General features: G+C 40.1%; 1 protein-coding gene across 1 annotated transcript; it reads left to right on the top strand.

The window, feature by feature from the left end:
- The first annotated feature begins 1,644 nt into the window (after positions 1-1,644).
- Positions 1,645-23,328, top strand: LOC125882876 (endosome/lysosome-associated apoptosis and autophagy regulator family member 2-like). Its single transcript, XM_049566823.1, has 22 exons — positions 1,645-1,925; positions 8,389-8,509; positions 8,710-8,899; positions 9,003-9,150; positions 10,793-10,882; positions 10,973-11,078; positions 11,187-11,336; positions 12,191-12,279; positions 13,087-13,267; positions 13,523-13,651; positions 15,601-15,691; positions 15,909-16,011; positions 16,177-16,314; positions 16,421-16,693; positions 18,361-18,534; positions 19,921-20,110; positions 20,186-20,282; positions 20,356-20,457; positions 20,564-20,690; positions 20,795-20,973; positions 21,710-21,872; positions 23,156-23,328. The coding sequence occupies exons 1-22, from the start codon at positions 1,824-1,826 to the stop codon at positions 23,225-23,227; spliced, it is 3,015 nt and encodes a 1,004-aa protein (XP_049422780.1). The 5' UTR covers positions 1,645-1,823; the 3' UTR covers positions 23,228-23,328.
- Positions 23,329-24,202: the final 874 nt, after the last annotated feature.

The following is a 24,202-nucleotide window of genomic DNA, read 5'->3' as shown; positions in this document are numbered from 1 at the left end:
TCAACAGAAAAAGACACATGAAGGAAGTGGAGCTCCAGATTAAAACTGATAAGCATCATACAGAACATGCAGCGCTCTCATGTCAACACTGTCTGTGTGTGTTCCCTGAGTGCAGGTGTGTCAGTGTATGTTGGGTCAACTGTCTCTGATTCCACTGTTTGATATCCTCACTCTCCCGGTGCAGTGTGTGATTTAATCTGCCGCATATTGTGATGCAAAACAAAAACCATCCTCCTTGCTGTCCTAACTATTGTACTGCTCAGTTTCACTGTTCCTCTTCAGCTGATCTGTCAGTGCAGAGTTATAATAAGCTCCTCAGCCTGCAGGCCCGCTGTCCATCTCCTGCTGTCAATCAAGATAACGTGCGCGTTAACACACTCGTGGCGTCACTGTCTGACTGCAGGAAGTGAAAATACCTCAAACTCAACAGGCTGAGACAGGCTGCGTGCCTTCAAAATAAAAGCACAGAGCTTAAGATTGTAAAATACGTAGATATTGACGTGCTAATGTTTCAGTGAACACACTTTAATCAATAACAGCATTTTATTTCCCACTTGTGGAGTCACTTCAGCGTCTAATAATAATGCAGTTTCTGTGGAGAAATACTGTATAAATCCTTAGCAGACATTTAACTCTGGTGGAATGCATTAAATGATAACAGTGAAGTTTAACTTTGTCTATTACAAATGAAATAAAAGATCAAGATGAAAGTGTTTGAATTTGACAAAAGTCAGGTATGAGGATTAGGGCTGTGATTGCCAGTTATTTTCTTTATTGATTCATCTGGAGATTGTTCTTTTGTTTAGTCAATTAATTTGTAGTAATAGTAAAATAAATAAATAAATAAATAAATAGATAAAAATGTCCATGATAAGTTATTCAAGTGACTTGTTTAATATGGGCAACAGTCCCAAACTCAAACGTATTGATTATCATATTTTAAAAAAAGGATTACATTTTCACAGTTTCTAAAAAAAATTTGCACAAAACAATGAATTAATTCTCAAGATAGTTGCCCAGGAATTTTATGGTTTGTTTAAGTGTAAGTTTGATAGCACTGTGCAACAACAACAAAAATAAAATGTAGTATAGTATGTACAGCTTAGCACCTTTCTTAAATAATGACTACATACATACACAATCATAGATAAACAAGAATGGTTTCAGTGTGGCACATTTATAAGATATCATAGTGGCATTGCACAGTAGTGGCACACCGCATTAAAACTTATTTAAACTTGCTGTATACAAAGCAAAAGCAACACACAGTAGGCAGTGAAGGACTTGTATTGGTGTGTGTCATATAGAACCCCCAATGTAAATTATTATTGTAGATATTATTATTTTATTTTGCTTTTTTCTTTCATTTATTATCGTGCATGTATTTATTTTAAAGAAAAGGCACATTTGGTGTTCTATGTTTTTTGTTTTTTGTTTTTTGGTATAATGTTGAAAACCTAATAAACAGGTTGTTGAAAAAAGTCTGCAAAATGAAAGATAATGTTAGTAAATTATCATAAATAATAATAAGCTACTAATGAGAATAATAGGACATAAGCATAATAACAAAAGAATAAGAATACCTCATTACACTGTGCCACAACCTGTCCTTTCTTACTTTATTCCAGTTTTAATTTGAAAGCCAGGACCGGAAGTTCACATTATACACCGTCTACCTTGATGGAGGAGTGGGTGGAGGCGGTGGAGGGTGAGTGAGAGACAGGCAGGCAGGCGCATCAATGACAGGCACAGCTCCGCTCGGCCTGGTTGATGTTTGTGGCTCCAGGCAGCGGACCGCCGGCTGTCTGTGATCCGACCCGAGGATGCGGGAGCAGGTGTGGGCCTCCTGGTTCCCCCGCTGCCTGGTACTCATCATCACCGCTCACACATCAGCTGTGTCCGCAGAGCTGCGGCCGTGCGATGAGGTGAGTGCGCTTTATTATTATCATCATCATTATTAGATGTCCTGACTTCGAACTACAAGTGTGAAGAAGCGTTTTAAGAGGCCAGATCAGATCAGGATTTTAATGTCTTTTTACGTCATTATTCTCATGTGGGAATTACTGATTATCACATGTTATAATGCCGTGATCAAGTCAAGACAATGGCCATGCATGCAGGAATAAACAGCCACATTTGCTCCACAGTGCTTCTCCTAATGCACAGTAAAAATCACAACAGGTTATTTTCCAGCTGTACATTGACTCAACAGTATCTGGGTCTATGTGAGGACACACGGTCCTTTGCACGCCGCTGATCGGCTTATAATGCGCTTCATGTTGACCATAAACACGCTCCATATACCGAGATGACGCTGTCTGCTGGCCTCCATCCCGCCTTTGGCAGCCTGCTGCCGGCCAGCCGGGGCCACCAGTGCCCGCTGAGGAGGAGGGAGAACTGGAGCAGAGCTATCAGGGGCTTTCTTTTGTTATCCAGTTTTATTATGGAGCCCAGAGGCGAAGTGGGGATGTTACAGGATGTAGGCTAATTATCTTTCTTAACACAGTGTGTTTTTTTTGTTTAGGTGAAATTTAAATTAACATCCAAGATTTAATAAAACTATTCTGGGAAACCTTTTTTTTCTCTTTTAAAGGAAACGTTAGATGAGAAAATTGATACCACTCTCCTGTTTGTCCCTTAAATTAGGGACTGTTCGTTATTTATAATAGGGGAGGAGGTGCAAAAAGTGGAATATGACAAAGAATTTCTTTTTTTTATTAATTAAAAAAAAACATTTTATTTAAGGGACTCATATTTTTTCTTTTTGTTTTGGCTTAGAGGAGGGGCATACGAATTTAAATGGTTGTATTTTGTATTTATTTGACCAACAAGAAATATTTTCTTCAAATATTGCAGAAATTACACCATTTATCACAACCAGAAAATGTAAAAACAGAATTTATCATTGTAAGTTTCAAATATTTGATGGTCCTTCTTGGACACATTGTGTGCGACGAATGCTTCTGTCGGGAAAAAAAAACCCATATGGGTTTAAAATAGTGACATTTCATCAAGATCACTGTATTCTGTGTGTCTCATTTAAAATTTGGCCAAAAATAAACTGTTTGCAAGCATGCACGACAGGAGTGAAAAACAGGAACCATTCTCACTCCAAAATCATCAAAATCCGGCATCAGAAACCAAGGAAAAAAGGCGTCTTTTAACATCGTTATAGTTTTAACAGCACCTGGTGGTGTCAAGGGGAAACAGCGGGACAAGGACGGGAGTTAAGGCGGTGAAAGTCCGACTGGAGTGGGCTGGACGGGTGGTGGGTGGGTCCAACAAACACAGACCTTCACCCAGGAGAGCAGTGTTTGTGTCCCGTTAGATTATAAAGCCAAACCCTGTTCTTTTTTCCTAAACCTATCCAGGTGTGTTTGTTGTTGAAAGAAAAAAAACATCAATTTGCAATGTCGAACCAACGTACTGTGTTTATTTTGAAAGAGACTGTATGTAAACTGTAGATTTCCTGTGAAATCAGAAGTGTATTTTGAAAGAAGACAATGCATGTAACAGGTAGAACTTGACATGGTGTCCCAGAATGTCAGCAACCAACACACCCAGGGTACCTTGCACGTCATATGTGGACATGGAAAGTCCATGACCAAACGTCAATATGTGATGAGGTCGAAGTGAGAGTGTGTTGCCCAATGACTTTAATGACCCATATCATCAAAATATATCAGAAGAAAACATTCCTGCATGGCAAAAGATTAATGACATACTTTTTTCTCAGTAGCTGTAACTGAATACAATTAGATTAATTTTGTCATTTAATTACATAACTCATTACATGTAATTAGCCACTCCTTAACTGCGGTCGTCTGTAGGAAGATTCCCCACTGTATTTTAGTATTCCCATATTCCCATTTCAGAATAATATATTATTGAATCATAATTGTTGGTGCGTCAATGTGTACATCAACCTTAATGCTGCCGCCGGTAAAGATCGGGCAGATTGTAATTGTTTTATACACTATCTGCTGAGTAGATCCTCAGGGATCAATAGACTTTTATTTTCATCTGATATGACATCATGATTTGTTGGCTGGAGTAACTAAAGTTAGCAAATACATGTACAATACTTCTGAAATGCATCAGGGAGCTGCTAAACCATCTGGAGCAGTAAATATTATTTGAATGAGATTAGATGACATTTAACTTTAATGCACTGCACACAGTAAGTGCCAGTACAACAGTAGCATCTAATCAGATAGTAAAAGTGTGTAAGTAGAGATGTAAAGATAAACAAGTGTGCAGAATGAACAAGAGACCAGGGTAACTGTGATCTGTAGAATAAACAGAACAATATATGTGATGTTATGTGGGCCTGAAGTTTAAACAATAGGCAGTTATATAATATTTAAGGTGTAAAATAAACGATATGTTCAGTTGAATGTGGTCAAAGTTTGCCAGCTGTCTTGTGATGGTCTAAATGCAGGTTCAGATACTTTTCCGTCTCGACAGGAACAGTTTTCAGGTGAATCTTTGTCGTTTCACAAGAGATGCCTTTGGCATCAAACATTTAAATATCAGCTATCAGCAGACTGAAAAGATTAGAGTCCATCTTTCCTGTTGTCTGCACAAATCCGAAAACCTCCAGTCCTATAATCTCCTGACTCAGAGGATGGCTCGTCATGGCGTTGAATTTTATTCCCTGCCCACCCCCCCCACCCCCCCCCCCTTCCTCCCATCAGTCTCCATGACAACCAGCGTGAGTCACTGGGGAGACCAGCAGAACACATTAGCCCATGTCCTTTTTTTATCAGTCTCACCTTTTCCCCCCTCTGTCAACACATTAGGACCGAACCGGCCCTCTTGTTTGTCCACCTACACAGAAAGAGACAGCAGGTGAATCTCAGCGCAGGTTGCCATGCTACATGCTAATGAAGTGGTCGCTCCCTCACATGGCAATCCACAGTTTGTTTGTGTGTGTGTGTGTGTTGGGGGAGGGGGGGTGCAGCATGAATGGCCATTTTTGTTGTTGCACTGAGCAGATTAGTCATTTGACAGAGCTCAAGTTTATCTGTGCCGCACACACCTCGCATCTGCAAACCATCTCTGATTTATTCCCCCGTACACCCGTCTCAGGTCATTTCTGTGATTGTTTCAGTTTAATTAGCTGCTACTTGGATGTCAGAGCTCGGCTGCAGCCAGCTGCCTGCGCGCTCTGATGGTTTGTCTGCCCAGTTGAACAGCAGGTTCGGGGGAGGAGGTGGAGATCTGCCAGAGCCAGGCTTTGGACTCAAAGGAAGCGGCATTAAAAGTACAAGCCAAGCTGTACTATGGGTTACTGCTGCCATAATTCTGCAAGATATGCATAAAATAGGAAACTGATTTAGAGGCTTTGACATTTATTTAATTAAAGGTAAAATCATAATGCACCATTGCATCATTTTTATAGCTGTAGGATACCTAAAGTCCTCATTTAAATGCTGCCATGGCCAAAAATATAATGTCAACAGTAATAATTTCAGACATATGCTAGCTGTTTTCTCCTGTTTCCTTACACTAAGCTAAGCTAAGTTAAGCCATGATAAGCCTTTGCCTGTGTCTGTATTTGTAGTGGTGTGGGTGTGATATGATGATGTAAAGGAGAACATTTATGTGTGCAGGGTCTTGTCCTGGTTGGATAACAAGGCTAAACAGTCCACAGCTGCTAGCAGCTCTGTGATGCAGCTTTAATTAGGCACAGCAGTGCTTTGAGCTAAATGTTAGCATGCAAACATTTGCTAATTAGCACTAAAAACAAAGTAAAGTCCATGTCTAAATAATATTATGGCTAAAAATATAATATTAGATAGCAATAATCATTTCAGAAACATGTTAGCTGTTCCCCCCCGTTTCCAGTATTTATGCTAAGCTAAGCTACACTAGGCTAAGATAAAAATAAGCTAAGCTTAACATGTCTGTGTCTGTATTCGTAGCGGTGTGATATGATGATGTAAAGAATAAAAAATGATTTATGCAGCATCATATCCTGGTTGGATAACAAGGCTAAACCGTCTACAGTTATGCTAGCAGCTTCATAAGGCCGTAATTAGGCACTGCAGTGCTTTCAGCTAAATGTTAGCATGTTGATGTTTCGCAGGAACATTGTTTAGCATCTTAGCATGCAAACATTTGCTAATTAGCACTAAAAACAAAGCAAAGTACATCGGAGACGAAAGTCCACATCTAAATATCATTATGGGTAAAAATATAATATTAAATAGCAAAAATAATTTCAGACACATACAAGCTGTTGCCCCGTTTCCCATTTTTACACTTAGATAAGATAAGATAAGCTAAGCTAAGTTATGTTAACCTAAGATAGGCCTTTGTCTGTGTTTGTATTTATTGCAATGAGGGTGTGATATGATGATGTAAAAAATACAAAATGATTTATGCAGCACCATGTCCTGGTTGAATGACAAGTCTTAACCGTATAGAGTCATGCTAGCAGCTCTGTGAGGCCATAGTTAGCGCTTTGGGCTAAATGTTAGCTTGCTGATAATTGACAGGGACATTGTTTTGCGTCTTTGCATGCGAACATTAGCTAATTAGCACTACTCACAGTGTACTGAGGCTTAAGTCCACATCTAAATACCACGATGGCTAAAAATATAATATCAAATAGCGATAATCATTAATGACACATGCTAGCTGTTTCCCCCGTTTTTAGTCTTTGCGCTAAGCTAAGCTAAGTTAACCAACTGCTGGCTGTAGCTTCATATTTACTATACAGGTTGAGAGCGGTATCAATCTTCTCAAACAAAGTCTAACACTTTCCCAAAATTAGATAATAAAGTGCATATATAGAAACTTCCGCACACACTATTTGCTGCTGGTTTATTTTTTATTTATTTAATACAACATTTTGGTCTAAATAATGTACCCAAGAAAGGTTGTTGAGACCAAAATGTTGTAATAAATAAATATGAAATGAGCAAATAATAAGTGACACAGTGTGCAGGAGGTTTTTTTTACTTCTGTTTAGGATTTTTCTAAAAAATAAAGTGCTTTAACAGAAGTTATGAAAGCAAAGGATAGATAATGTATTACATAATAATATATAGAATATAATAGAAGAACAGAAACAGAACAAACATGTTCAGAGGCAGTTTGGTGAAGAAAAAAAATACCTTGAAACCAGAAAGATTATAACATGTAATGTATCGGTTGAAAAAGATGATTTTAAAAAAAAAAATAAAACTCAGCTCTTGTACTGAACACACTGTTAGCTGTCTATCTATAGCTCCTGTTTATACAGAGTTTAAAGGCTCTTCATTATATTTTGCTTTGGGACAAAATGTTCTTCTGAATGAATGTTCAATCAGTTCAGATGATGAGCATGAAGTCACAACCAGCAGGCCTTGAAAAGAAGCCACTGTATCGACGACCTGCTGTCCTGCTCTTAATGGACCATTAGTGGTCCAGCGGTTTGGTTGCCGTGGTAATCAGGGTCAGCCACCACTTTTACCCCGGCAACCAGCTTTTGTTTTCAAATTAAATCAGCTACATGCTCGCAAAAAAACTTATGTGAGTTCAGTCAGGGCTGTGTGTTACTGAAAAAAGTGTTTCTGAGGCTGACTGGAGATGAAGACCTGTGAGCGGGTTTGAGCATGTGTCTGAGTGTGTGTATGAGTGTCTATTTGTAGTGGGGAGGATTTGCTTAACAATACTGATAATGTAAAAAAAATTAATAATGATTTATGCATATTCAGGTCCTGGTTTGATAACAGTCATGGTAGCAGCTCTGTGAGGCTATACACAGAGCTAAATGCTAACATGCTGAGCCACGGTTACACCCTCTTAGTTTAGCATGTTAGCATGCAAACATTTGCTAATGAGCACTGAACACAAAGTACAGCTAAGGTTGATGGGAATGTCATTAGGTCTGCAGGTATTTGGTCATACACCAAAATACTGGACAAGTTAGAAACTTTGAACTGATGGCATGAGAAAAAAAGTCATGATATCACCAAAATCAGTGGACTTATCCTCTTTGGACCATGAACGTATGAACAATAGGGGTGGGAATCATCAGAGGATGCACGATACGCAATCATCACGATACAGAAGTCACAATGCAATAATATTGTGATTTTAAACAAGGTGCGATATGCTGAGTATTGCATTAAAATATATTGTGATTTATTACCTTTTTTCTACTGCAAATTATGTTGTCAAAGCAGAAGAAAAACTAGGCTATCAGAAGTTTAATATGTATTTGTAATATTTATTATTGTTATAATAAAAGGCATCCGTGTAACAATATGATTGCCGCACAAAAATATTGATTTTTCCCCCACCACTAATAAAATGTAATGATATATTTCAGTTTTGACCAAAATGGTTCACTGGGTGGTGTATTGATCTGTGTGTGTATCTGTATGTGTTCTGCAGACAGACTACTACTACCAGTACACAGAGTGTGACAGCACTGGGTCACGATGGAGGGTCGCCATCCCTCTCAATCCAGGCTCCTGCTCAGACCTTCCACCTCCGACCAGAGGAACAGACTGCTGTAAGTACTGAGTGTGTGTGTGTGAGTGGGCACAGCGTTGTGGAGCTGCAGTCCTGGTGGTGGGTGGGACAGATAGGTGACTCCCAGCCGCACCTGCTGCATCCTGTTGATCAGAATGTCTGTTTCTCTTTCTGTGTGTGTTCATATCTTTGTGTGTGCAATCACATGTCAGTGACCCTCTCTCCCTCACCGTCTCACAGCTTTCTCCTGTCCGGCTGGGAAGTATTTAGAGATGGCCACGCAGCAGTGCACACCATGTGCGGCCGGCTCCTACTCGCTGGGCAGTGGCCTCCGTTTTGACCAATGGGACGCGATCCCTGCAGGCTTCACCAGCCTGGCCAGCTTCTTGGACCCTGGGCCGAATGGAGAGGACATTCAGGCCTGTAACAGGTGACACAGACACTCACAAACACCACTATTCCCACAAGTTACCATGGAGATGAGTGTGCAGCCATTCTCCTTTTTTGCTGAGTGTGTTTTGTCCGTGCTGCAGCTCATCATGGACGCCGCAGGGTGTGTATCTGGAGTCAAACCGTGACGAGTGTACAGTGTCTTTGGTTTACGCCGTCCATCTGGAAAAACAAGGCTCCGTTTCCTTTACCTACCAGTACCCTGACAACAACATCTTCTTTGAGTTCTATGTAAGCACCTCTAATTTATTCTGATATATACATTCCCCAATATATCATATAACATTAGCTTCTTCTGACGAAATGTTATTTCAGAAGCTTTTCCGTCTAAAAAGAAAGAATAAATCCAAGAAATAGCAGCCAGCTGGCTTAGCTTAGCATGAAGAAGCAGGAGGAAACAGCTAGCCTGTCTCTGTCCAAAGGTAACAAAATTGACCCACCAGCATCTCTAAAGCTCGGTAAAATTTACATCACATCTTGTTTAATTTGTACAAAAACTGCTTTTGTACAAGAACAAAAAGTTGCATCTGGAAACCTCAAGGTGACAACAAGCTAGCTGTCTCCCCATCTTTTGTGCTACGCTAAGCTAACAGGCTGCTCGCTGCATCTTCATATTAAGCAGACAAATATGACAGTGGTATTGAGCTTCTCATCGAACTCCTTAAGAAAGCAATTAAGCATATTTCCCAAAATGCCAAACTATTTTTAGATGAGGATATTTTGAGCTAAAAGTGTATTTAAAGGAATACTTCACTCCGAAAATGACCATTTGTATATCAGTTTCGCTCCCCTGTGTTACGTTGAATTCAAAAAGAAAACTTTGTTTTTCCTGCATGCCTCCACGGTGAACAAAGAATCCAAAAACATGAAAAAATTCTTGGTGAATTTAAGTTAGGGGTCCACGTTTACAACAGCAAAACTATATCAAAACATCAGTTTACGAACTCTCAGACAACTCATGCCGTATAATCCAAGTCTCATTTATCCAGTCGTATGCTCAGCACTTCCCAAACAGACAGACCCTTTTGACGGGGAACTGAACTGAAAGTGAAACTTAGGCTGCTTTCAGACCTAGAGTTGACTTGCTTTGGTCCGAATCAGGGATTAATTTTGTCACAAAGTTGTATAATTGCCTAGGGTTGGTTCGTGTTCTCACGACAGCATTTACAAGCGGACCAGATCAAATGCCTTGTGTGAGAAAGCTGCTCTTGATTGGTCAGAATTTCCATGTGGGAAAAATCCAGGAAGTAAAGCAAACGTTGAAGAAGAGTACACTTGCAAGATAAATGTGACACTTTCTAATGTCACAATGGAGGGACAACTACGCAGGTTGATTTTAGCGCTGCTCATCGTGGACTATATTGCTGTCATTGTTCATTTTAGTCAAACCATACAGTTTGAAAACGAGGCGCGGCTCCAACTAGAAAACAATGTTTTGATGCATTGGATGTGCTGAATGTGCATATTAAGACAGTGCAGGAGGAGGTGCACATTAATAATCCTCCAGGACTGTAACATGCTCATGTTTAACCCAAACAATGTGTCATGTGACTGCAGTTGGTTCAGATCCAGGTCGGAACACGTTCTCACCACAAATGAACTGCACCAGAGTTCGTTTATAACCTGACCAAGACCACTTCTTCAAGAAGGTCTCAGGTCTCACAAATTCAACAAAACACACGGCAAGTAACTGATATACAAATGGTCATTTCAGGGTGGAGGCTTGTGTCCAAAACTCCTTCCCCTCATCAAATTCATATAAAACCTAAGTTCACAGTAACAGCAATGTAATTAAGGGAGGGGCAGCAGCTGTTGTTTGGAAAACTGTTTTTTTTTTTTGTGGCTAATAGCTACCATGTCGACATGTGTTCAGGTCCAGAACGAGCAGTGTCAGGAAATGGCCCAGACTGATGACCAGAAGTGGATTAAAGTCACCAACAATGGAGAATGGGACACACACACAGTGAGTATCTGACTCTGCTTGTGTTATTAGGGACAGTATTATGGTTTGTGTGTTCACTATGTGCATGTTCTTTGTTGTTGTTGTTTGTAGGTGAGTCTGAAGTCCGGTACCAACATCTTGTATTGGAGAACCACAGGCATCCTGGTGGGAGGGAAGATGGTCAAACCTGTGCTGCTCAAGAACATCCAAATAGAAGGTAAAGAAAACACATAAAACATTTATGATGGATGTAACAAGTGGAGATGAATTCTTAAGATTACTTCTCAGATATAAATCATAAATATATATATATATATATGTCCAGGTGTAGCCTACACATCGGAGTGTTTCCCGTGCCGGCCCGGCTGGTTCAGCTCAGCCCCAGGCTCCTCCTCCTGTCAGCCATGTCCCAGCAACACCTTCTCCATAAAGGGGGCTTCCTCCTGCACACCCTGCCCTGAGCACCACTACTCACGTATGTACACATGTAACAATGGAATCCAGCTCACACTCAGACTAGTTGTCTGTTGTTGGCTTAATCATATCCAGTGAAAAGTGGTAAAGAAAAAGGGGGTAAAGGACTAATGTGGGAATTAAATCGATGCTGTACCTAAGGCATAGGCTCTGCAGCGACGTAGTACCCTACGCTGTAGCCCGATGTGCACCTCCCCAGAAATGTAACTACAAGTCACAATGACGCAGACCTCCTGTCTATTTCTGTAAGCTGAAACCATTTCCCAGATAAGAAACGATAAATTGTGAAGACAATAAAGCCTCCACAGAAATAGCATTTTAAGTCTTGTGTGTGTGATTTATCCTGGCTGAAATATGAGCAGAGGAAATCTCTGCTCATCGCTAGGCTAATTTTGCTATAGGCTTGTGCTAATAACGTTAGCATGTTATATTCATCTGGAAAACGTGTTTAGTATAAGACAGTTGTTCTGTCAGTGAACCTTGTGAGCTGTAATGGAGCCAAATTTTGTCACGTTACCTTTGTTAAATGTTGCTGTTGTCCCTGGCTTCATATGAGTAGAGGAAAAAGTCTGCTAGCCACTAGGCTAATTTATAATGTAAAATGCCATAGGATTGTGCTAATAATGTTAGCATGCTGCATTTGTGGGGAAAATGTGTCCAGATAAAGACAAGTGTTCCTATTCTTAGATTAACTTTGCTGTATAATATTTTGTGTTAACCTTAAGACTTCACATTTTCCTCTGTAAAGTAACATACAAGTAAATGTGATTTACCATCATCACACTCTGGTTGTACATATTTTCTCTGCATGATCATCATTGTTTGTTCCTTCTGTGGTTTTGACTCCTCTCCCAGACGAGGGCTGGGCAGAGTGTAAGGTGAGGCCGCCGTGCTCAGAGAAGGATTACTTCCAGATCCACACCGCCTGCGACAGCGAGGGGAAGGTCAGCGGCATCCACACGTTTCACATTTCACACACACGCACATCCTCACCTTTTCACTGCACAAGGACAGACACAGAAACACACCCTCTTTCTCATGGGGTTTAAATTAAAGGTACATACACTAAACGATTAAACAGAGAGTTTTAAGGTCATGTTAGAGAAGTTGTCAAAGATTTGTTGACAATTTAGTTGCTTTCAGTTTGAATTTCTATGATAATGCACCCAAACAAACCAAAATAATCCAACTAAACACTTTTGACAACACATTAATGAGAAAAACTCCCATGATTGATTTTATATTTGAAATATGATCAGCATTAGAAGTCTGTTTGTCTTTATGTTAACACTTAACATAAGAAGAAGAATAATGAATCATGCTGTCTGAATGTATTCATCTGTAAATTAAAAGCACTGCTCATTCATACAGGATGATAATGCTGCCTGCTTTTACTGCATTACATTTAAATTGATTAAAAACGGCGAAGAGGTTTTATCGGCTCACTCAGGTCGTTGTGTCAGACACTAGAGAAGTCACACAATGTGATGAGCGGAACGGAAATAATGAAAAGCTTTGCATGGCATCTGATCCAAAGTCAACTTCCTTGGCACCTGTCCACAACCTTGGCCTGTTTTGATTCACATCTCTGAAAGTGCTGAGTAAGAGCAGAAAAGAAACACATCCCTCTTTAGCTGATGGCACTGTTTGTTCTTTAGGTGTCTCAGTCTGTATTACTGCAGGTACATTTATATTTGTTTTTAATTTGAGCAGAGTAAAGCCCCTGACCTCTGTGGCTTTGTCGATTACAGACGCAGGTGTTGTATCGTTGGGTGGAGCCAAAAATCTGTGTAGAGAACATCACGGGAGCCATAGAGCTGCCTGCAACAGGGCAGAGAGAGCCTTGTCCTCCTTGCAACCCCGGCTACTACAACAGCAACGACTCCACCTGTCTGCCCTGCCCACCTGGAACCCACTCAGATGGCACCTACGGTAAACCTGCACACACCTGGCATGTATTGTTACCAGAGCACCAGTGCTGTATTGATATAATTTGGAGCTTTTTAATCTGTATTTATTCAAGGAAAGTCAAATAAACACCCAAACAGAGGTGGCCCAGCTGGATTATCCACTCTTGAAAAGATGGTTCATGTGCAGACATAACATTTTACTCAGGAGGACACGACCATTGTTGTCTCTGAATGAAGCTTTTGTGTTTTTGTGTGTGCCTGTGTTTGTGTGTACCAGTGTGCACAGAGTGCCCTGCAGGTACAGAGCCGGTGTTAGGTTACGAGTATAAGTGGTGGAACGTGCTGCCCTCCAACATGAAGACTTCCTGTTTCAATGTTGGCAACTCCAAATGTGACGACATGAATGGTGAGCACAACCACACCTGAGCTGTCACTGAGGCATGAAGGAAATGATCACACCTCACAAAATAGTTCACATTTGAGTTGGAATGAAATATGTGAAATATGATCGCCCTTATAAAGAAGGAACTGTTTCCACAGTGTGTGGGTTGGCATTGCATTGAAAGACAGATACAACCATACACTCCGTACACCCACAGAAACACATTAAAACATCCTTATACATCCAAACATACTGTATATCTACAGAAACATTCCCTGTAATCAGCAGGACAAAACCACCATGACATTTCTTTGTTGGTTAGATGAGGTCTCAGCAGCGCTGCAAGTAGGAGCTGCTTCTAACTAACTAACTGCTCTAACTAGATGCTCTAACTAACTAATTGCTCTAACTAGATGCTCTAACTAACTAACCGCTCTAACTAGATGCTCTAACTAACTAACTGCTCTAGTTAGATGCTGTAACTAACCGCTCTAACTAGATGCTCTAACTAGATGCTCTCATTAACTAACTGCTCTAACTAGATGCTCTAACTAACTAACTGCTTTAACTAGATGCTCTAACTAACTAACCACTCTAACTAGATGCTCTAACTAACTAACTAATTAACTAACTAACTGCTCTAACTAACCGCTCTAACTAGATGCTCTAATTAACTAACTGCTCTAACTAGATGCTCTAACTAACTAACTAACTAACCAGCTGAACAATTGATCATGAAATATTTACCTTTTAATTTCTAGCTAAATAACATCTAACCACCCATTCACTGACTTATTACCAAAGTAAGCAAGTAAAAATATATCCTAAAAATATCTCCTAACTCACTAACTAGCTGAACCCACTAATTGATTACAAAATAATTACTTTCTAATTTGGTTACTGAATCTAACCACCGATTAACTAACAATCTACTACTTAAGTAAGTAAGCAAAAATGTAAGTACTAACTAACTAATGAACTAATTAACCGAACTCAGCAATTGATAATAAAATAATACTTTTACTATTTCTAGCTAAATAACATCTAACCACCTATTAACTAAGTAACAACCTACTTAAGTAATTAAGCAAAAATATAACTACCAACTATCTACTATCAATCAATCTGACTAACGAACTAACTAACTAACTAAACTTAGTTATAGATTATGAAATAATTGCTTTCTAATTTCTAAGAAAATATAACCACCTATTAACCAACAACCTACTACTTGTGTAAGTAAGCAAAAATGTAATTAACTAACAAACTAAACTAAGCAGTTTGATTACCAAATAATGACTACTTCCTACGTAAGTAGGTAAATAAATGACATCTAACCATCTGTTAACAATTAACCATCTAACTAAATAGATAAATAACTCAGTGACTATTAACGTAATACCTTTTAATTACCAACCAGCTTTACCAACTTAACCAACTGTTATTGTTTAACTAACCAGCTAACTAACTGACCAAATACCCACCTGACCTTTAAAGTTCATTCTTGACCTTTGTAACAACATTTTAAAACAGCAATCTTGTCACAAGGTCTGTCTGTCTGTCTGTCTGTCTGTCTGTCTGTCTATTGTCTAACTGTTTAACTAACCAGCTGACTAACTAGCTTTTCATCAAATCACATGATTCTCATCAGCAAATGGTCATTCTCCATTTGTCAAGGACAATTTCAAAGCCCATTTTGTCTGAGCAATGTAAGGACATCTAAAACCTTTTCTGTTGATGAAGATCATGTGATATGTTCAAAAGCTCCAGAGCAAACTACTAAATTGACTTTGTGGTGAGTTTGGTCTCTCAACCTGTATTAACAGAAGATTTCTGTCCCTATAGAATCACCACTCTTACATCCAAGCCAGTTTAGGATAATGCAGTAAAATGACATCATATGTGTGCACTGATCTGTGATACAAAATCAGTGAGGTAGACTGTGTCTGTGTATCATGTGTGTTGTTCTGCAGGATGGGAGGTTGCAGGGGACCACATACGCAGCGGAGCAGGAAGTTCAGATAATGACTACCTCATCCTCAGCCTGCATGTGCCTGGCTTCAAGTAAGTGTGTGTGCTGTCTTTTTGGGGAGACCCAGTGAGATTTGATTTATCTATCTAAGTTTAGACTTCACAGAAAGAGAAAATCAAGGGAGCTGTCTTAGCAGAGAACAAAAGGTTATCACTGATGTAGTTGCTGGCTTAAATCCACTTTAACAATATCATATCTCTTTGTTTTCATCATCTAAATCTCTGCCTGTGTTTGTGTTTTCGGTGGCAGGGTCCCCGCCTCACTTTCAGGGATGACTGGCAACGAGTTTGGCTGGATAACCTTTGTGTTTGAGACCATCTGCTCTGGTGACTGTGAGCTCTACTTCATGATGGTGTGTGCTTTGATTGTGTGTTTGGAGCAGACAGGCAGTAATTAGGTGACTAATTTTACCAGCAAGCCAGAATAGCCTCGCTAGTGTCACTGTGATCCAGTTTATAACAGTGCCCTGCATTTTCTTGGTTAGTAATGCAACTGTTTACTGTGGCGCCCCCTGCAGGATGTGAACAGGAAGACCACCACAGTGGTGGAGTCCTGGGAAGGCAGTAAGGAGAAACAGTCATACTCGCACAGTATGACCAGGAACGCCTCTGTCACGTATACGTGGGCCTTCCAGAGGACTAACCATGCTCTGGACGTATGTAAACTCACATAAAGCGTGTAGGAAGTGCAAAATGTGGCACTTTAATTAACCAACAACATATTTATACCTCAACATATGTTTCTACCTGTCCTGTGTGTAGGTGCGTCGGTATGTCGGTGACATGGTGAAGCTGTACTCCATCAGTGTGACGAACGTCCTGGACGGGGTGGCGTCAGCATGTCGGGCCTGCGCTCTGGTGCCCCAGAACTCCCAGCGGGCCGGCTCCTCCTGCGTCCCCTGCCCGGCTGGTTTTTACATCGACAGAGACACCAACCGGTGCCAGGAGTGTCCGCCCAATACTCACCTGGCAGGGCGCCACACCTACGGCCAGGACGCGTGTGTCGCCTGTGGACCTGGAAGTATCAGCAACAAGGTAGAGAGACCTCCTCTCAGCTTTTTTATACTGATGCTGATGTGATACCTGCATTTTGGTGCATATACCGTAACGACACATTGTTGTTGGTTTTTTTTTATCAACACTTAGAAATATACATATGTTTTTTTAACTTTTTTGTTAAATGTTGTCCAAGCACAAGCCGCTTTGCAAGAACCAAAAGAAAAACGACTAAAATGAGGCCAATTTTGATATATCCTCCTGAGACCCAAACTTTTGTTTGGTATGCATTTTTAATTTCTCCTAACTATTTGGCCTCAGTAGGACCTGGTAAGTTGTCAACGATAATTAAGTCCCAACATCCTTAAACGAGACAACAATAAATTCCTGTTGTCTGCAAACGAGTACTTTCTAACCAGCGGGTTCGAGTCCGGCCTGCAACCCTTTGCTGCATGTCAGCCCCCACTCTCTCTCTGTCTCCCCATTTCACATACTGTCCTATCCATTAAAGGCAAAAGCCCACAAAAATAATCTTTGAAAAATAAAAATAAAATAAAATTGTTGCCATATCAAACTAAAAACATTATTAATCATGAACAAACAAGTTTCAACCATAAAATGTGATCAGGTTTTGGACCGCGTCCATGTTTGTGTCGGGATTGGCTGCAGACCGACTTTGCAGAGATGGCTGCCATCTTTTTACACAGATAAGTGTACTGTGCTCTTACTACCACTAGATGGCACAAAAAGTGTCCATGAACAAGGACAACAGGTCTAAGTTAAGTAGAATGAAGTATAAGGTCAAGTAAACCCAACATGTGATGTCCTCATATGAGGACGCAGGGTCTCAGGAGGATATGACAGGAACTATGTGATCAAAGCGTAAGAAAACAGCATTCTGCATCTGAATCTGTGCTACAGACATGTTTGGGTCAAAACCAAAATGAACTGACATATGATACTTGATGCTGTCCCCGTGCTCTTACCTCACCCACAGCCCTTTCATAGTTAACTCAGTAACTAGAAAGTTAATAGGTAAGACAGGAGAGAGAAACTTGCCCTACAATACCAGCATTTGTTTGATTTTCTTGTATATCAGCATTTCTATAGAAACCACTTGGAGCTCTCTTCATGATTCTGAAAATAAAACAAAAAAATTTTCCATGAAAACTTGACAAATGTCTGTTTATACAGTAGGCTTGATTTACAGCTAACAAAGACAACATGAAAGATTATTTCAGTGACAAAAAACACATTAACTTACAAAAACTTTACTGTGAATTACAGCAAAAAAAGGGTTACTACTTTTTATAAAGCAGTAAGAACAGGTTTTTACCCCAGCTGACTCCGGACGTCGATATGACATCAGAAAGACTTTGGACTCTTACAGTATGTCGACAGATGTTAAATTTTAGTCGGAATGAAAATCGCTTTGACAATATTTTAAATGTTTAACGATGTTATAATTTCAGGTTGTGTGGACGTTATGATGTTTTGCAGACATTGTCTTTTGTTCTCCATACCTCATGACTAAATGATGGATTTCTAGGTCAAGATGATGTCGGCATGAGATGGTCGGAAGACACAACACAATTTAAAACTAACAAAATATCAACGTCACCTTTCGACAGTCAAATTGATGTTGGCATTTGACATTGTGATTTCCAGCCAGAGGTTCAGTGTTTCTTTGTTTCCTTTTCTTTCAGGAACACTCTCGTTGCTATAGCGACTGCTCCTTCTCCCACACGGAGAACAACCGCACGCTGACCTTTGACCTCAGCCCCCTGAGTGACGTGGCCTCGCTGACCATCGGGCCGAGTTTCACCTCGAAAGGCGCAAAGTACCTTCACCTGTTCAACATCAGCCTGTGTGGCCACGAGGTAACTCACATGTAGTCGGTATCAGATCTGTCAGACTCCTCTTACTCATTACAGAAAATATCTTTTACATCTTATCCTGTTTTATTTTCACCTTCCTTTAACTGGATGTTTTATAATTTCAGTTGTGTGTGGAGTTAATGGTTGAATAAGAGCCAAGATGTATTCTGCTGTTTCACTCATGGTTAGCTGTCTTGTATGTGGTGTTGGGGAGTAACTAGTTATGTGTAACAGAGTTATGTCATTAAAGACAAAATTAATTTAAATGTAATCTGTTACAGTTACTATTCTAATCATTAGGAAATACAATGGGGATATATCTGAATATATTTTGGGGGGTAAAAAGCTCATATGTAGAATAAAACATTTAATTTTTTTTTTTTGAGGAATTTCTGATAAAAGTTTGACAGGAATCAGTGCTGAGTACTTTTGTGTGGTTTAAATTTATGTTTTCAGTACTTTTCAGCTTCAAAACATTTGTAAAAAAAAAAAAAAAAAGTAATGAAATATAATCAAATGTAATTAAGTTAATTATTTTGATTAAGCACCGAAAATAGTTGAATTACATATTGTGTTTTTAACAGGGTAACTAGTAATCTGTAACCCATTACATTTCTTATTTAATCAAATACTTATTCATTTCTTGCACTGCACAGTAATTTTTATTATTCAGATACTTTTATTGATTTTAACTGCACTGCAACATTTTAAATAATCTTTATTTTTGCACCTCTTGTTTGCACTTTTGCTCCTTTTAATGGCGATTTTTCAAAATGGTAAATAATTTACTTTTTTTTAATTTATTCTGTTATTGTAAATCTGTATCCTTTATAATGCTTTATATTTTATTGCTCTGTAAAGTACTTTGAATTGTCCTGTAATATGAAATGTGCTGTAGCCAAAGCTGCCCTGCCTAAAGTAACCTTCCTAACGCTGCTTGCAAGAGCGTAATGCAGATATTTTAGTGCTTATAATATACAAGTAATGAGAAGTGATTTTTAATGTTGGATTTTTATTTTAATGAATTGTAAGTTTAAAGCCTGCTGTGTCTGGGTTAATTGATGTTTTTTTAAGGATTCAAGGATTTATTATTGTTATTATTCAACATGGTACTGCACAACGAAATTTAATTGTCGCCCCCTCCGTGTACATGGAAAACATTAGGTTTTCCAAATTATGATAAAATACAGACAAGTAGCGCTAAAGGAAGAAATCAGAAGGAAAACGTAATTCGTGTTCCCAACATTAAATATTCCAGCTACAACACAAACTGACATTTTCCGTATCTTGTTTTGAAGATTTACTGACAATGTGTGAAGAAACAACAGGCGTAACCATAGAAACTGCCTGATCATAGTGATGCTATCCGGACGTCCTTGTCTGTTACAGGGGAAGAGAGCCGCCACCTGCACAGACAACGTCACTGACGTGTCCAGCAAGGACGAGCAGAGCGACCCGGCTCAGTTTGTCAACTCACTGGACAGCTTCATCTGCCAGTCAACCATCATCCCAGCGGATGGGCGGGGCTTCAGGATGTCCATTTCCTCCCAGTCCATCAGCCTTGCAGATGCTTTCATCGGTACTTCACTTGGTAAATCCCAGCATGTGGTCATCAGCTGGGCAAGTTGTCTCTGACATGTTTATTTGTTTCCAGGAGCAACAGTGGACTCCGTGTTGGATGGCGTGAACGCTAAACCGGATCTTTTTCCTGAGAACTCAAAGCACGTTCCAGACATCAACTTCTTTTACAGGTACAGTGTGAATCATGGAGGCAGGGTGAGCGTTTGTTTTTAGTGGGTTTAACTGTGTTGTGTTTTCTCTCAGGTCAGCGCAGGTCACAGCTTCATGTGATCAGGGCCGCAGCTCAGTCATCACTGTGCGCTGTAACCCCGAGAAGTCTGAGCGAGGAGAGCTCTCTGTACCCAGGTAGGCGACGATGCGTTTAGATCTCTCCACCAACAATGTGGTTTTTATATGTTTGACAACATGTTGTGTAAGAATTTAGTTATTCTCTGTGTGTGTGTTTGTGCAGCTCCTGTCCCGCAGGAACATGCGATGGATGTACGTTTCACTTCCTGTGGGAGAGCTCCAGCGCATGTCCACGCTGCACTGAGGACGACTACCACCGGATAGAGGGAGCGTGCAAAGGAGGCATCCAGGTACATGTGTGTCTGCTCTGTCATTTAATTTATGAAGCCAAACCTCGGCTTGCACAAGCAACAAATGTGGAAACTCTCCGACTGTCACCCTCCACTCTCCTCAGGAGACTCTGTACGTGTGGAACGAGCCAAAGCTGTGCACCAAAGGTGTGTCGCTGCCTCCCAGGAGCTCGTCTCCGTGTGAGGCCATCGCTCTGTGGCTGAAGGTCGGGGTTGGTGGCGGAGCCTTCGTGGCCGTGCTGCTCATCTCTCTCACCTGCTATTTCTGGAAGAAAAATAAGAGGTTAGAGGCGCCTGCCAATCAGACACGACCGCCGAACTCAGTCGAGGCCAACGTACTCATTAAGATCACCTTGAGTTGTTATTTAAAGGCAGAGATGTCAGCAGCTGTTTGTCAGCGAGAGTAAAGGTTAAGAGTCTCTTAAGAGGTACACACGTTTTATTTACAGCTTCAGAAACATAGTCAGAGTTACAGTCTTACTGAAGGGCTGAGGTTTGACCAATGACCATTCGCCTCTGAGGAACCCTTTTAAAGAAAGGGGTCTTTAAGGGTTTCCTTTAAGACTTTTTATCTAAAGTACAATTTTTGGAAGGACAAATTCTTTAAGGATTGTTAAAAGCATGGGTGTAAAATGATCCTCACCCTCAAATATTCAAATGTTTGCCCGTAAAATGTAGAAGGAATTCCCTCAATCAATTAATTTTGCTTGTGTTCTGCCAAAGTTCATATCTTTACCATCACTTAATGCCACACAACACCACATGGTCTGCTGACATTATGGCATCTTGTATTTGGTTCTAATTTGGACCCAAATTTCAGATTTACCTAAATTATAATTAAGAAGAGCAGTTTGGTTTTTTTGGGATGAAACCACTCTCACAAAACATCAGCCAACAGCTTCTCCAGTTAACAAGTAAAAAGTTTCAGTGTTCGCCTGTAACCGCCTCCACACTGGATGTTGTCTGTACCTAATAACACAGTGTCTCACGATGACGGTGTCCCTGTGGTCTGTGGTCAGGCTGGAGTACAAGTACTCTCGTCTGGTGATGTCTGCCAACAAGGAGTGCGAGCTGCCAGCTGCAGACAGCTGTGCTCTGGCTGAAGGGGAGGAGCCTGAAGATGACGTGGTCTACACCCAGAAACCCTCCCTGCTGAAGAAACTGCGGGCTATCGCTAACAAGGTGTGCATTTGACTTTACTCAAACTGTATTCAGGCACGTTGACCGAGCATGTGCTGCACGCTTCTGTCCAATCATCACTCAGATTCAGTGTCTACACATTTTAACAGACATATCAGTTGTAATCGTATTCGCGTGGCCAGCACACTGTAAGAAATACCTCTTATAACAAGTCATTCAGTCGCATAGTGTCAAGTCTTCTGTTTTCTAGTGACACTGAAACCAGAAAGACACAGATAGTTTTGCCAGTAGAATCAAAAGATCACAATTAATAGTACAAACTCTTGAAACAAGGTGATTGAAAATCTGAAATTAATTTTTTTAAAATGTCAACAATTTCTTTGTGTTATTTTGTAGCAGTGGTTTTCAGTGCCCAGTGCACACCTGTATTTATATCTGTGCACAATAGCCTCTATAACATGTGTTATCATTCTTATCACGACATAAATGTTTTTTTATTTACTAATATCAAATGACAATTGACAACCAACCATTGCTCATGAATTATTTATTACCAAAATGATTCAAGAACCCATTTCAATCTTTTTAAAATGACATCAAAGCACCAATAACACATCCATTTAAATGGGAATTAATGTGAAATAATGTGATGTGTCACACATTTATAATTCCCTCCTGCAAACAGCAACAAATGGGTTCCCCGTGAAGGTTTTCTAGATTAAATTAAATTGAATTAAACGACATTTTTTAAGGTAGAGTTTGCCTCTGTTTTAGGACAACATACTGATACAGTCAATTAAAAATGCATTCATAACTTTTTGCATAGGTGCAGTTGAATATTGCAATAATAATAATAATAATAATAATGTAAAGTTCCGCAGCCCACCAGGATTTGCATCACGGCACACCATTTGAGAACCACTGGTTTAGAGGAGTGGCTTGAGTCAGAGGATCACCGAAGTTTTTAGGATTTAACCTGAGTCAAGATATTTCATCCAAAACATTGCAAATGTGAACCTCATGGTGGCGCCACAGGAAAATTTAAAAGATGACCAAAATCATTAGGATTCATCCTCTAGGCACCGTCAATATGTATGAGATTTCATGGTAACCCATCCAGTAGTTTTTAAGGTATTTCTGTCCAGACTGACAGACTGATGTTGCCGTCCCTAGAGCCACGCAGCTAGCATGGCTAATACGTAGGCCAGCTTGGTGGAAAACTACCCAATCAGGTGACGCTACTCCAGAGGTACATCTGTCAAACATGTATGTTTTGAAGTGTGGTAACAGATTCACCACATAACATTAATTTCTGTATCTTTCAGCACGAGGGTGGAGACGGCTGCGAGTCTGTGCAGCTGAACTCCTCCAAGTCTGATCGATGGGCTCTGGGATAAACAGACATCAGCAGAGAGAATCATGGAGGAACAGTCAGTCAGTGACAGCGCCCATCACCGCCGTCCTCCTTATGTGCCCTTTGTCCCGCCTTTCATTGTGAGCGGGGCGCCAATACAGACCTCAGTTTTCACTGGAAAGTGTTTGCCACTCGGATGCTGGCACTAACTGTACAGAGGCTTTTACTCTTAGATTACACAGGAAACACACGCCTGCTTTAACGCCATGGATGCTCAAGGGCGGCAACTGAGAGATGCTTTTAATGTTTTTTGTATGTTTTGTATCTTTATTTGGTATTTTCTGTTCTGAGTCATGTATTTATATCAATGTAATAATGACAAACCTTTATTAAAGTCCTGTTTGACTTTGGGATTTGTATGTGGATGTTTCGAGTTCATACACAGAACGACTCATGTGTGACAGGTGTAAGGAATGTTAAGCTAACGTCAGGGCGTGTTATATGTTTGAAAGGGTGCACTGTGTTACCTGTGCCTGCTGCGGTGGTCATGCCATGGTATTTGGACACACTAATCCTAATAAACATCATCGATCCATATAACTTGCTAACCCAAAACTGGATTTCATGCACAGTGCATCACTTCCACTCACAAACCTGGACATTTTAAACTATCTTGTTTTTGGGCTGAGTGCATTCACGTCAATAATAGAGATGATGGAGCGTGTACCTCAAAGATGGCGCCGTCCCACACAGCATGACATACCTTCACATCCTCTATTGGCCTTTTTATTAAAATCAAATTAATTAGTATGAATCCATCGAGCTTTCGTGTCGTTGAAGTAATTTTTCATGCAAAAAATGAATGGTTCCAACTTTTGAAATGTATAGATTTGCTGCTTTTCTTGTAATTATTGTAATAATCTTAATGTATTTTTAATTTAATAATGTAATAGTAATAATCTTAATGTATTTTAATTTTTAATTTTTTTTAAATAACATTAAGGTTTGGTCTGTTGGT

The sequence above is a fragment of the Epinephelus fuscoguttatus genome, linkage group LG22 (genome assembly GCF_011397635.1).
Source record: "Epinephelus fuscoguttatus linkage group LG22, E.fuscoguttatus.final_Chr_v1".
In the NCBI taxonomy this organism is placed as follows: domain Eukaryota; kingdom Metazoa; phylum Chordata; class Actinopteri; order Perciformes; family Serranidae; genus Epinephelus; species Epinephelus fuscoguttatus.
Note: the sequence above shows the minus strand (reverse complement) of the source record. Positions and strands in the feature narration are given on the sequence as shown.

Excerpts from the sequence above, each read along its gene's own strand:
- LOC125882876 (XM_049566823.1), top strand. The coding sequence starts at position 1,824 with ATGCGGGAGCAGGTGTGGGCCTCCTGGTTCCCCCGCTGCCTGGTACTC. Across the intron at positions 16,694-18,360 it reads CTGGAAGTATCAGCAACAAG|GAACACTCTCGTTGCTATAG; the intron begins GTAGAGAGACCT and ends CTTTTCTTTCAG. Across the intron at positions 21,873-23,155 it reads TGCGGGCTATCGCTAACAAG|CACGAGGGTGGAGACGGCTG; the intron begins GTGTGCATTTGA and ends TGTATCTTTCAG.